Source organism: Thamnophis sirtalis, unplaced genomic scaffold (genome assembly GCF_051295495.1).
Source record: "Thamnophis sirtalis isolate CommonGarterSnake01/CBP01778 unplaced genomic scaffold, rThaSir2_p1.2 scaffold_7, whole genome shotgun sequence".
NCBI lineage: Eukaryota > Metazoa > Chordata > Lepidosauria > Squamata > Natricidae > Thamnophis > Thamnophis sirtalis.
In genome coordinates, this window is record NW_028261387.1 from 63771281 (window position 1) to 63785612 (window position 14332).

Below are 14332 nucleotides of genomic sequence, written 5' to 3' on the forward strand. Positions count from 1 at the left end.
TGTTTGTTTGTTCGTGTTTTTAAATGTACATGAGAACAACCAGTGGGAAGCCATGACTAAACGTAGGCTGTCACACTAATTTTTTTTTCTTTTAAATTTCAGGAACTTATACTGTGAAATTTTATGATGGTGTGATTCAGACAGTCAAAAATATACATGTCAAACCTTTTTCCAAAGATCAGGTAGGAAACATTTTGAAATTTAATGTATGTCAAATTGATCTCATTGGTCAATTTGATCAAATCAAAGTTGATTTGCAGTTTAAGGTATGGGCCACATTTGCATGTCATGAAATATCATTGTGAATATAAAATCCATATCTAGCAAATCTAGGTTTATGCATTAATTCTCTACTTACATAATAGGAAAGAGATTTTTTGTGCTTCAATTTAATCGGTTCAGCATGTCCATATGAGGGGGAAATGCCTTTTTAAAATAAAAAAAAATGCCTTGAAATAAATCTGTTTTTAATACTCCGTTTCCCCGAAAATAAGACCTCCCCGGATAATAAGCCCAATTAAATTTTTGAGCGCACACGCTAAAATAAGCCCTCCCCGAAAATATTGCAACAGCAGCAGCAGCCATGAGGTGACCATGCTCCCTGCCTCTTGCACCTCAAAAATATCAATAGCTCTCTGAAAATAAGGCCAAGTGTTTATTTCGGGAGTCAAAAGAAAATAAGACCCTGTCTTATTTTCAGGGAAACACAGTAACATATGAAGCTGTGATTGTTTGAATCAGTTTGTTACAATGTACTAAGTCACACATCACTAATCATGCACTATTTATAAGGCACAGTGATTTCATTTATTACTCTAGTATGTTAAAATAAATGAAGCCATGTGATTAAATACCATGTCTAAATCTCATTTATATATATGTTTGTTTTTCTAGCTTTTTCCTTAGTTTAATAGTATATCTGATCTCCCTCTCCCATCCTGTAAATAAATTAATAAATTAATTTGTAATAAAAGTAAATCACCCACTTCTTTGTTTTTAGTCTATTGTGAATAATTCAAAACCTAAGGAGAGATGTAATGAAATTCCTTCATCTCCTGAAAGATGGGAGAAATTTAAAGAGCAAAGGAAAACATCTGAAAATAATAAGAAAGACAAGGATGAAAAGCCATTAAAGATTGAACGAAGAACTAAAACCGATAAAGAAGGAAAACTAATTTGTTCTTCAGAGAAAAATAAAGTTTCTGAAAAAGCACTATCTAAAGATGGGAAAGAAGACAAGGAGAATATATCTGAAAATGATAGAGAATTCTCAATAGATACACAGATTGAAAAAAAACCAGAAAATGATAATGTGAAGGTCCCATCAGAAAACATCAAAGAAACTAAGCGACGGCGTGGTAGACCACCTGTGGTACCTCCAGCAGGTCAGTCAAAACTAAGTGTTGGGACAAAGGTATACAACCTAAGGCCCCAAGATCATGTGAAACTTCTCCAAACTGTTAAATTTGGCCCCAGGTGCTCTTTTAAAAAATGACTATATTTTTAATATGCTAGAAAGTTGTTAAATATATGGAAATGTTCATATTCCCTATGCACACTGGCATGCATTAGGTTTTATTGAAATGGAATAACATTTTCATTTGATTCTAGGCTTCTAATTTTGTTATCCTTGAACCTACCTATTTCTAGGAATGAAGCTCATAGTACTTTAGTTAGTCTAAAACTAATACTCAGTGCTCCATATTTGCAAATAAACATTATAGAAGCTGTCTGTTTATGTGTTAGAAATGTTTAAAGTGTTATAAACGGAGTTCTATCTATGATTATGCCATTTGTTTAAATCCCACATAATGTGTTTGGGTAGGGCTTGTTGGGTAGAATTGGCAACATAATAGCAAGCTTGTTTTTTAAAAAGTATTGCATAGTTTTTAGAAAACTGAAGACAGTGATGACATGGAGATTTCCTTTTGACTTATCATTATAGAATATAATGAATAATTTAAACTAAAAGAACGACAGGATTCAAATTCTAAATCCTGCAAATGCCTTATACAAAATTACTTTCTCCTACAAGAATGAACTCGTGTGTGTGTGTGTGTGTGTGTGTGTGTGTGTGTGCGCGTGTATGTTCTGACCCCCCCCCTCCATACGGTGAGTCACACCGACATAAGATTACTGCTAGACAATTTATTCACAGTAAATTAACACACCGACATGACTTTGGCAGCAATCCAGACTTCCACAGATAAGAAATACACACCAGAGCTTCTCCAGGTTTAGTATAATAGTTGTGTCCTGCAAACAGCCTCCTCCCAAAGTCTCTTCTTATATACTCTCTTGGGAAGAGCCTAATCACAACCACCTGGCCCCAATTATCTTCTATATCTCCGTAGTTGCTGTCGGCGCTTATCTGCCCGTGTTTGCCTGGCGTCCGGAACCAACTCCCTTAGCTTCTCCCCACTGCTCCAGGACCTGACGTCAGGGATCAACGCCCTTTGGCTTTCACCACTGCTCCATGCCTCAGGCGCCTCCTGGTGGCCAACCAGCCTCTCTGGTCCTTGCTCGGAGTCTGAACCTTGTCCAGGGTCCTCCAGATCTTCCAGTGCCCACTCATAGGGTCCCTCGCTATCGGAGTCTGTTTGCAGCTCCAACGGCTCCTGCTGGGCCACAACACACACACACACACACACACACACACACATGTTGCATTTGTGCTGATAAATAAATAAAGGGAGACTAGTATAGATCTATTTCAAGCTATTTAGCTCTCATCAGCTAGCCATACCCTTACTGGGAATCGAACCTGTATTACATATTAGGCAGTTATATTAGCCACTAAGCCACAGGCTCTCCTCCTTTATCAGCTAAGCTGATATATATACATTTATTCTATTTATATATTTAGAACAAGGTTCTCAAACACTGCAGCCAATAACTTTAGAACTGAGAAGACGAAAAATTCCTAAAGGAGGAGAGGTCCCTTCAAAACGTCCCCGGCTCCAGAAGAATATGTGTGAGTCAAGCTCTGTTTGTTTAAATAGAATAGAAAATGTTCGAAAAAACAAGTATAGTATAACCAGATTTCAAATGTAGGAATTTAGTGGGACACTATTTTTAAATAAGGATGTATACATAAATGTCACGGTAGGTGTCAATATTATCCAACTTTGGTTCACTACCTTAAACAGGGTAGATATGAAACTGCCAAGAAATAACTAAGACTGAAGAGTAGTTTGGAACATCACATACACAAAAAAACACAGAACAATGGGAAATCACATCCAGGTAGTTATGAGTAATTTGTACAAAGATGTCTATATAGACACCGGCTCAATGGTGGGTTTCAAAATTTTTTGCCACCGGTTCAGTGGGCATGGCTAGGTGGGAATGTGACTGAGTGGGCATGGCCAACTTGACATCACATGCAATCACATGACCACCACCCCCAGCAAGTCACACCCACCAAACCGATGGTGAAAATGTTTGGAAGTTATTGACACTTTGGGGAAGAGGGGGGCAGTCGGCCTGGCAACCTGGCTCAGCATGCCAGTCATCAGAGGTGAGGAGGGGTGCTGCCTCTCCAGTCCAGGCTCACAACTCGTGCCAGACTGAGCCCTCAGCTGCCGCCTGCTCCCTTTGTCTTCCTGGTCGGTGGGAGCGGCGGCGGCAGCACCAGTCAGGCTGCCAGCTCTCAAAGAGGTGGCTGAGCGGGTTCTTTTACACCCAAGCACTGGGCCCCAAGAGGGCAGCAGATCTGTGGCCTCAGGGAATGGTGCATCTCTGGGGCCCTGACCCAGGATAAGCGGGCGGCATGCTTACTTAACTTTGGTGAGCAGAGCGGGCAAGGCATGGAGGCGACTGGCGAGGTGCATAGCTGGAGACTGGCAAAGACTAGGGCTCGAATGGGTAGGGCGAGCATCAAGTGAGCGGCGGGGTGAGCAAGCGGCAGGCAAGAGACCAGGGGACCAGCTTGGGGGCGTGGCCAGCCTGCTGCCCCTATCCGTTCGGCAACCCAAGACCAATTACCACTACTGGTTCACCTGAACCAGTAAGAACCCACCTCTGCACCAGATGTCATGCTTGACTCAGGAGAGAAAGTACCTTTATCGGATAACTTTTATTTATTTTGGGTATGTATAGCAATGTATTTATGGTGTACTTTATAGTGTACCAATTGCTATTTGTTTAACAAAATTATTTTTAGCACAAGAGAAGTTGAAAAGTGCTCCAGACAGTGAAAAAGATTCCGTAAAAAGACAATCAAGGCATTCTACTACCAGTAGCCATGACACTTTAGACAATAGCATCACCACACCAGTTCAGGATGAAATTGGGCCTTTCGAAGAAACTACTCCAAAAGAAATTAGTGAAGGTAAAAAAAAAACCTCATTTTATAGGTGTTGTCAGTAACTTTTGGAATCAAAGCTCAGTTCTAGAGTTGTGGGATCATGTGGCAGTTTGTCCAAAACCATTTTTTATCATTTTTTAAAGATAAGAGGTGTTTTGCTCCTTATAGATCCTAGCTATCACTTAGGAATTGTGTCCAATAACCTAAAAGTAATTTTACATTATTTTTCAGGAAATGGGAATGGAAGGATTCAAGATAGGGTTACTTTTATTGGAATAGCTATACTAACAGAATGTTTAGATTTAAATATGCTTCCTCTTCTTCACTTGGCCTTCATGTGGCTAGGGAAGGGCCTGTTTACTCAAATTACTTTCTTGTAATTTAGAAACGATACTTGTCTGATTATTGCTATGATTATAATTACACAAGATTACATTTCACAGATGTTTTATAAAAATAATTTACATTACTGATTGAATTATTTGTAAAACTGTATAAAACATTTAAATGTTTAAAGTATTTTGAACAGCCTTTAAATTGTGCTTTGTGGGACAAGCAGAAGCTCAGAAATTAAACACGGGTCTGTTAAATCTTTAAGAAGATGTTGGATAGCCATTTGTCTGGAACAGTATAGGGTTTCCTGTCTAGGCAGGGGGTTGGACTAGAAGACATCCAAGGTCCCTTCCAACTCTGCTATTATATTGTAAATGTAGCAGCATTATTTGTTTTTTTAATGCAGATTGTAGCACTGAAAAGAGGCAAGGGAGGGAGAATTTAAATGTTTGAGGAAAACTTTTTGAAACTAAAGTACTTGGAGGATAAAAATTATCTTCATGCTAGCTTGGATTTTATTGTCTCTTAGTTTGAAATAATTCTACTAAAATTCTAAATTTAAACTGCACACTTGGTGCAAGCATGCAATTAAGTTACTTTTTTATAGTTGTTCAAAAATTCCTTCTATAATATTGTGTAATCCTCGGTAGATTAAGTTTATTCTCCTGTTTTATCTTTTAGATCTCTTGGAGGCTTGTCCTAAATCTGACCAAAAGATTACTGAAGAGTCTTCTCCACCTTCAGAAGTATCTCAGGCTTCAGTAAATGATAGCAGATTAAAGGAAGAGAACATAGCTGAATCTTCCTCCTCACCCCGTTTGCAAGAGACTTCTGTCACATCTGTTACAGGTTAATTTGAGGGGGGGCAGTCTTTGAAGAGAAAGTGCACCCTGAATTTTGATGGGGCTAGGATGGTGTAATGCCAGTCTCTTACCCTGCATGCTTTTAATATCTGATGCATCTTATAATTTAATGTAGGATTTAAAAACTATTAATACATTGTTTTTGTAGGAAGCAGTTCTTCTAAGAGAATTGATGGTTTTATTGCTTCTAAAGCTGCAATCGAACATGAACCTAAATTTCGATGCAAGTTCTTAGACTGTTCCAAATCCTTTCGAAAGGCTAAACTGCTGCATTATCATATGAAGTATTTCCATGGGATTGAGAAATCGCCAGAACCACAACAAAATCCTGCAACAAGAAATATTCAAACAAGAGGTTCCTTGGCTTCTGAAAAGGCTAGTCAGGAAGGTTGTACCAGAAGGCGGACCACATCTGGTTGCTTATGTAAGTAATATTTTTTTCTTTAAAAAATACATTGAATTATTTTGAAGCAGATCACTTGGGTTGCTTTAAAGGCCAGTATTTTTCAAGTTTTTCCTTTCAATTTAGTACTTAAACAACACAAATGTATCAATTTCACACGATTAACATGTTAATTATGCAGAAATATTAACATATATGAAATTAGGATGATCACCGTTCTTGTTTTGAAATTATTTGAAGGTGAGTGACTTTATAGATACACTTGTAAATTTACAAAGCTGAATAGAGGAAGGCAGTTTGGGAGAAAAAGGAAGACATAAAAAGAGAGATGGCAAACAATGCTGAAATGGTGACTAAACATTACATTTGAAGAGCCCACTGACCACCATTCACTTTCATTATATCAGAAGTATACCTGAGTAAAAACCTAACGCTTCTAAACCAGTGGTCTCTAACCTTTGCACCTTGGCAGCCTGTCTGGGGAGGGGTGGAGGAGAACAAGGTCACGTGAGCGGCAGGCTGACAAGTGCATGAGCAGCTCCACTCAAGAGGGAAGAGAAGCCTTTGGAGCACAGTCTTGGCTCACTCAGGCTTCTCCATGCCAAAAGCTTTTGCAAAGGGACAGAAGGCCTGAAGGAGTGCAAGATCGCTCCCCCAAGCCTTTCATCCATTTGTATGGAAAAGAGAAGCCTTTGGGGTCGTGGTCTCGTGCTCCTTCAGGGTGTCCTGTGCAGGCAGCCTCAATGAGTCAGCGAAACTGAGCAGGATGTGCTTGTCCCACTCAGTTTCTGCTCTCACTGCTCCACTTTTGGAGCATGGGGAGCAGACAGCTTGACTGGGGGCAGGGGGGGGGAGCGAAACCAGACCACGCGAATGGCAGACTGGCACATGAGCAGCTCCACTCACACAAGAGAGAACCTTTGGGGCCCAGTTGCAAAGACCATAGACCACGGGTTGGGGACCCGTGTTTTAAACTATAAAGGAGAAAACATAATAATGTATCTATTTTTTAAAGCTGCTAAAGAAAAGGATAAAAACAAAGAAAAGAAACCCAGGGACTTTGGAAGATCAAAATCAAAGAAAAAGAAAAAGAAAAAAAAGAAAATAAAAACAGGTAATATTTTAACGGAAAATTGCTACTGACAGGGATGCCTTTTAATTTTCTTAGGCAGTTTGTATCATTTGAGAGACAATATATCTAAAACCTAATATGTTAAAGCCAATAAAATAGACATTCCTACATTAATTGTTTTTTTCATTAAAAAAAACATTGTGAGCCACAGAAACAATTAATTACGGAAAAGAATCTGAAGATCTCTCCTGGTTTACCTGGTGATCAGATTTTTCTTCTGTGAGAAGACCTTGCCTCTTAATGCAGAAGTTGGCAATTAATAGCCTTCATATGTTTTTGATTTTGAAAGCATAATACCTACTCTGCATCCCAAATGGGTTCAAGCAGGATACCTCTGGGAAAATTAGAAGGCATAGTTATGATCCATTTCCATACCTGTGGTAACTGAAGGAGATTATTATTAATAATATTGAAAGTTGAACAAAAATATGGACAATTATAAAGCTTTTAAATACAGTTATTTACAATAGTTGTCATTGCCTGCTTATTAGAGATATCACCATGAAACACTAGATATAGCCTACCTATTTTATGGCTATTTTAAATGCAGGTATAGCCTGCATATTTTATAGCTGTTTCTAGCAGTATGTAGTTAACTATGTGGTTAATGGACTGCAATAAAACTCCACCTCTGTCATGTGCATCTTGCTTCTTTCCTTCCTTGCCATCTTTCTTAATTAAGTCAATTTTAATGTTAATATTTATTTTAATGTTTTATCTTTTTACTCTTACTTGGTTGTAAGATGATTGTTACTTTTACTCTAGGCAAGATGGGCAGCATATACATTTAATAATAAATAAAATTATTGTTTAAATCAATAAATCATAATATTAGTATTTTGTGGATAATAACACTTAATTAAACTTTCCAGAACATTCAGGGAGTGAAGAAAATGTTGACTTTTCCCAAGATCTTTCTTCTCCAAGGTCTGCCATTACAACAAGATATAATTCTACAAATAGATCTTGTTTGCATTTGAGTACACAAATACATAGCTCTGATACTGTGCATCGTAAACAGAAATTAAAAATCACAGGTAAGACTGCTTTTGCATTTTTTCTGATGGTTTTAACTAAAAAAATAATAATAATTCTGAATATTAATGATAATGGGGATTTTTTCCCCACAGGCTTTCTGTTTATGATTAAGTATTGATAGCTTTTAAATTATGACATTTCAGTTGCAGATTAGTACATCTCAGATATCTAACACAGATATACCTTTTTTGTAGTTATTTCTATTTTGCGTAATTTTGAATTATTTAAATCAGGAATATGCAAATTTCTTAAACTTGGAAGTCTGCATTTAAGGAAAAGGGTATTTAAAAAGTGACATGGCATTTCCAGGACCAAATTTTGGGGGTGATATTTTCAGGATTCAAACGCAAATTTGGACTGTACAGTTGGTTCTTAAGTTTCACAACTTTTATGCTTCTTGCCCCACTACCTCATTTTAGAAGAAATTTTAAATCTTTCTGATAAAGATGAGAGAGACCGCCTTCTGCCAATTACCTCCCTACGGCCTATAAGATCTCATAGGTTGGGCCTCCTCCGCATCCCATCGGCCAGCCAATGTCGGCTGGCAACCACAAGGAGGAGGGCCTTCTCAGTAGCGGCCCCGACCCTTTGGAACGAACTCCCCGTAGAGATCCGTACCCTCACCACCGTCCAGGCCTTCCGCACAGCCTTGAAGAACTGGCTCGCCCGTCAGGCCTGGGGATAAGGACCATTACCCCGCCCGAATGTTGTATGCATGTTGCGTATTATTTTATTATGTGTTGTCGTCTTAGTACTGTATTGTATTGTATTCCCCTCTCCCTGGTTTCTGTGAGCCGCCCTGAGTCCCCTCAGGGAAAAGGGCGGCCTACAAATAAAATCAATTCCAATTCCAATTCCAATTCCAATAAAACATCTCTGCAAATTTAGAGTCTATTATTCAGCAAGTGGCATTGCTTGCAAAACTTAAGAATGTAAGAATAGCCCTGCTGTCTCAGGCCAAGGCCCATCTTAGCCCAGCAGTTTGTTTCTCACAATGGCTAATTGATGCTTTTTTGCTGTTCACAAACAGGAGATGGAGACATGCCCTTGCCACCATTGTTCTCTTGCAGTTCATGTTTGGAGGGTTCTTGCTTTTAACCCAATGTAAACTGGGTTTCCATGACATAAACATGAAGCTCCACCTGCTTAGCTTGCACAGTGAACATTGTTGACAGTCATAGACTTTAGTTTGCTGCTTAGTAGCTTAAATTTTAGTTTTGTTGACAGTAATAGACTTTAGTTTGCTATCTAGTAACCTAAATTTGACACTCAGGACTTCCTAGCTATATTTCTCAAAATTACCAGTGTGGATCATGACTGCTATTTTCTCCCCAGCAATTAATGTAGATGGTCCATGGCATCTATAGCCTTCACACCTGACAGGTATATCACCACTTTGTACTGCCAATAGAAACTCACCTCATATAATTCCAATGAGTCAATAGCTTGCAGTCAAAAACCCTGTATGCTCCCTAAGAGAAATATTAGTACAAAAGAATGGGGATTTATCACCTGAGAATTGAGTCCCCCTACAAGAGTATATCCTTGTATAATGTGGTACTCCAAATCTCACATATCCCCCGAGAGCAAGGGATGTTACATAGATTTAGAATAACTTTATAGCCATTTGACTGAAACGGTATAGGGTTTCCTGCCTAGGTAGGGGGTTGGACTAGAAGACCTCCAAGGTCCCTTCTAACTCTGCTATTGTATTGTCACTTTGAATGTACACTAATCAGTATACATTAAAATGAAATTTCATTGCATGCAGCTCTCAAAGGGTCACCACCTCCAATATACACTATATAAATACGACAAAATAAATAAATACAAAATTATGCATATAACCACATATATTATATGACACAGAGAAACAACACACACTCCGGATGTATACAGTATATCAGAGAAGCGAGTACACCCCCTCACATTTTGTAAATATTTAAGTATATTTTTTCATGTGACAACACTGAAGAAATGACACTTGGCTACAATGTGAAGTAGTGAGTATACAGTTTGTATAACAGTGTATATATGCTGTCCCCTCAAAATAACACAAAACAAGCGATTAATGTCTAAACTGCTGGCAACAAAAGTGAGTACACCCCTAAGTGATAATGTCCAAATTACAAAATGTGTGTGTGTGTGCTCCCTTCTGTGATATACTGAACATGTACATGGCGAGAAAAGCGAATTTTGTGAGTTTACCAGACGGATAGCATAGGGAACAAAGCCGTCATAGAATTTTGTAGTCCTGCTAGAAATACTTTGAAACCTCCTCCCAGAGGAGAACAACTGAAACATTGTAAAGCGAGTATGTATGATCTCCAACAATGCTTTGAGCTTGTTCTGACCTAGGCTTCCTGATACAATAAAAAGTACAGACTTAGTCCAAAAACCCCTTTTTTATTTCAAAGGCTGTGAATTATGTTCATTCACAACCTGTAATGAGTCCCAAATAGTTGGAAAGAGTCCTACAGTAGGCTGCCAAAGTCTTTGGGATAAAGCTGATAAGCACCCACTTTTATCTTTTTTTAAATGCTGCCAAAGACTTAATTGGCAATTAGCTTGGCAAGGCCACACAGAGCAAACAGTCAAAATGGAGCTTCAGAAGGTAAACCGACTAGCATGAACCAAGTTGCTTTCTGCAAAGGTTCATGTGCTCCTCCTTTATGTCCTATGGGAGGGGACAATCACCTCCAAGCCTTACTCCCGAGATGTCCCTTCTGTCTTAACTGTTCTTGTCTTTTGTCAGCTGTGTGCATGCGTGCACTGGGAATGGGGAGCCTGTTCCTCTGCCTCACTGGTGTCCAACTCTGGAGGCTCCCGAGATAGCACATAACTCCCAGATGGCCCTCGCCCCCTCTCTGCCTCTGACACAGAGCCCTTGTCCAAACCTTCCCCAGACTCTAGGACTGGCCCATGTTCCTCCCCCAACCTCCTTACTGTTCAACTATGCTGCCAGCTCTGCAGGCCGCTGGCAGACCACAACAGAGCTCTAATCACATAGCGCTTATAAGCAGTATCCTGAATTAACAGGAAGCAAGCTTCCTATAATTTTCTCGGCTGTCCTACACTCTCTGTATGGACTTTCTGTCTGAGGCACTGCTGCCACCAAACCAAACATATGCAGTTTGTTAAAATGCTCTTAATTGTGCCTCTGTAAAAAGTAACCAGGACAGCAGGAGAAAGATGTGCTCTCCTCATCTGATGCAGGAAATGCAGAAGCTGGTTTGCACACTTCACTAAGGATGACATGTGGAGAGACCAATTCAGATTGTTAGTTATCTGCACCCCCAGATACTTAATACTGTTGACCACCTCTACAACTGCATCCATGATACGGAATAGAATATGACTGTGCCAGCTCTTTCTAAAATGTACAATTTATCATATCCTGGAAGATATCACCTATATACCTGAGTCATCCTGACTCAGCTACTTTGTTTTCAAAGGAACTGATAAACTTTGAGAGCTAGGAGTTCATTGTACTGAGAACAAACCCATATTATACCCCCAAAGCAGCTGCTACTATGTTTTAGCCAAACTCATGTTATACCAAAAAGCACTGTGGAATAAGGTAAACATTTTTCTCTCCCGTGCTCTCTTTGTATTCCAATCTAGTTATGAATTCTAATTTCTATTAATGAAATACATGTGTGTAAGATTCCTAAATCTATTGCAGTGCATGGGGGCTAATGGGACTCCGATTAAAATGTATAATGACAATGTCAGCAGATAATTATTTAGGTTTTACCTAATGTAATACCTTTTATAAAATCATAAAATACCCAATGTCACCAAACTACATTTTGAAGTAGTTTACACTCTTCTGTAAAACTACTCAGTAAAAGTAGGGTTTCTCCTCCTCCTTCTGACTCTTACGATTAGTTCTCTCTTCCAAACATGACTATGCCCTAGTGACTTCTAGATTGGAGTGTTGCAATGTGCCTTGGGGCTGCTCTTTAAGATAATTTGGAAGCTGAGCTGGTGCAGAATTGTAGGCAGCTAGCTGGGTCTATTTTTATGGACCTGCATTGGCTGCCAGTGTGCTTCTGGGTTCAAGCGGCCGTGGCAGTACAGTGGTTAGAATACAATTTTGCAGGCTAACTCTGTCCACAGCCAGGAGTTTGATCCTGACCACCAGCTCATGGTGGATTCAGCCTTCTACCCTTCCGGGGTCGGTAAAATGAGGATCCAGATTGCTGGGGACATTATGCTGACATTTGTAAACTGCTCAGAGAATGCTGGAAAGCATTATAGAATGGTATATAAGTCTAAATCTTATTGCTATTGCTAATTCAAGCTGAAGTCCTTTATGGCTAAAGACCAAGTTATCTAGGGACTGTCTCTCCAGTTGTTAACTGGCAGGCCCAGGAGACCCTTTTCTATAATGGGGCCCACCCTCTGGAATATAATGTTCCCTGCAGTTAGATTAACAGTGTTCACATTGGCCTTACTAAGGCCCCAAACATGATTGTGTGCCTGAGCTTGGGCACCTGGATGAAGACAGAGCTCTTTTCTCAGGCTTTTGGCTAAGATCAAGTACAGTATCTATGCTGTGAATTTTATATTTTTGTATATGTTTTAATTATTTTTAATACTGTTAGCCATTCAGAGTCATATATGTGAGAGGAATAGCCAAATAAATCCACTAAATAAATACATGCCTATATTGGATTCTTTTGCTGAAATGAATGGTTCTTTATCTGTGATTGTGTTGCAACAATGTCTTTCTGTTGTTAATTATCAATTCATCAGCTCTCCGCATGTATGCAAATCCAGATGTATGAAAATATTGCTAATACCTATTGAGTAGCAGGCAATAATTTATAAACCATCCACAATCTGTTGGATTCATTCAAATTCAATGTTTGCACACAGAGGATGATACGCTGAGTGAATCATCTGCAGAAAGTTTGTTTTGGAGTGATGATGACTGCAGTAGAGATATTGATGTAACAACCAATCCTGATGAAGATCTTGAAGATGATGATAATGACTTTGAAATCGTTCGCTGCATTTGTGAAGTAGAGGAAGAAAATGACTTTATGATTCAGGTACATTGTAGAAGATGAGAGTATAACAAAATAAATTGCTAGTCCCCAAAGAAATGCAAATAGCAATCATAAGATTATTGAAACTCTGTCCTGGATAACTAATTGGGAAGACTTCTTGATAAGTACGATTTTGTAATGGCTAGACAGAATGACCTTGAGACACAAGAGAAAAAGTTGTCCTTGATTTATGACCACAATTGAGCCCATTTTTTTCTTGCTGAGCAAGACAGTTGTTAAATGAATTTTACAACTTTTTTGCCAGTTGTTAAGTGAATCACTGCAGTAGTTTTTACTATCTACAACCTAAATTATCTGATAGTTGTTGCTTCAGAGATGGTAACAATAGGATGGAGCATGGTCTAGTAACACCCTGAATGACCATACCTTGACTTGCCCCAATGTTATAGAGAGAGTTTGAAATAGTCTAAATCTCTTGTTTAGTTTATGAAATAGCAAATTGTGTTTGATCTAATTCTGTCTAATATTTAACAGTGTGAAGAATGTCTCTGTTGGCAGCATGGAGTTTGTATGGGTTTATTAGAAGAAAATGTACCTGAGAAATATACGTGTTATGTTTGTCAAGATCCTCCAGGTACAAAGATTTCTAAGGTTGCAGAGTCTTCTAATAGTATGTAATAATTACGTTATTTTATGTATTATTGTACTGCTTTTTTTCAGCATACCTTAATTTTTCAAGTATTTGATAGCAAATTATTTAGTTTACCGTAATAACCAATATAGTGAATATGTTACACTGGTAATATATTTAATAATTTGTGAAATTTACTGATTTTTAATCTACATACCATTAATATTGTTCTTTAAGTTGAAACTTGTTTAATTGTTTAATTAGTAAAAATTGAATTTAGCCAGCTGCTTGAGTCTCCCACCATAGTCCGGGCAAGAGGGAAGCTGCTATTACCAACATAGGCTCGTCCTTGTTGAATATTTAATATTTCTGCATAAAAGTTATCTAAAATGTGATCTGTTCTCCATACATTTTTTCAATAAATAAATAAGTGTAATTTTTTACTTACTGATATAATTAGATTCTATTTCTAGTTTTGGACTTGTATGGAAAAATATTGAAAATTCAAAAGTCTGCACAAATTTTTATGCAACATTATATAGCAGAATAAAAAAAACCCACTCTATTTTAAAGGATTTGTATATTATTCCTAATGTTTTCCTGTT

At 38.4% G+C, this 14332-nt stretch overlaps 1 protein-coding gene across 5 annotated transcripts in view; it reads left to right on the forward strand.

The window, feature by feature from the left end:
* The window catches only part of PHF20 (PHD finger protein 20), a 43174-nt gene that overhangs the window by 18327 nt on the left and 10515 nt on the right, over positions 1-14332 (forward strand). For 3 of the 5 annotated variants that reach the window (XM_087720283.1, XM_087720285.1, XM_087720286.1), the window contains 10 exons: positions 103-182; positions 1001-1385; positions 2867-2974; positions 4166-4333; positions 5324-5491; positions 5654-5929; positions 6924-7022; positions 7913-8077; positions 12963-13138; positions 13631-13766. In XM_087720283.1, coding sequence (XP_087576409.1) covers positions 103-182; positions 1001-1385; positions 2867-2974; positions 4166-4333; positions 5324-5491; positions 5654-5929; positions 6924-7022; positions 7913-8077; positions 12963-13138; positions 13631-13766 — 1761 coding nt within the window. The remainder of the gene's footprint in view (positions 1-102; positions 183-1000; positions 1386-2866; positions 2975-4165; positions 4334-5323; positions 5492-5653; positions 5930-6923; positions 7023-7912; positions 8078-12962; positions 13139-13630; positions 13767-14332) is intronic. The other 2 variants (XM_014053405.2, XM_087720284.1) reach the window with 2 other exon arrangements.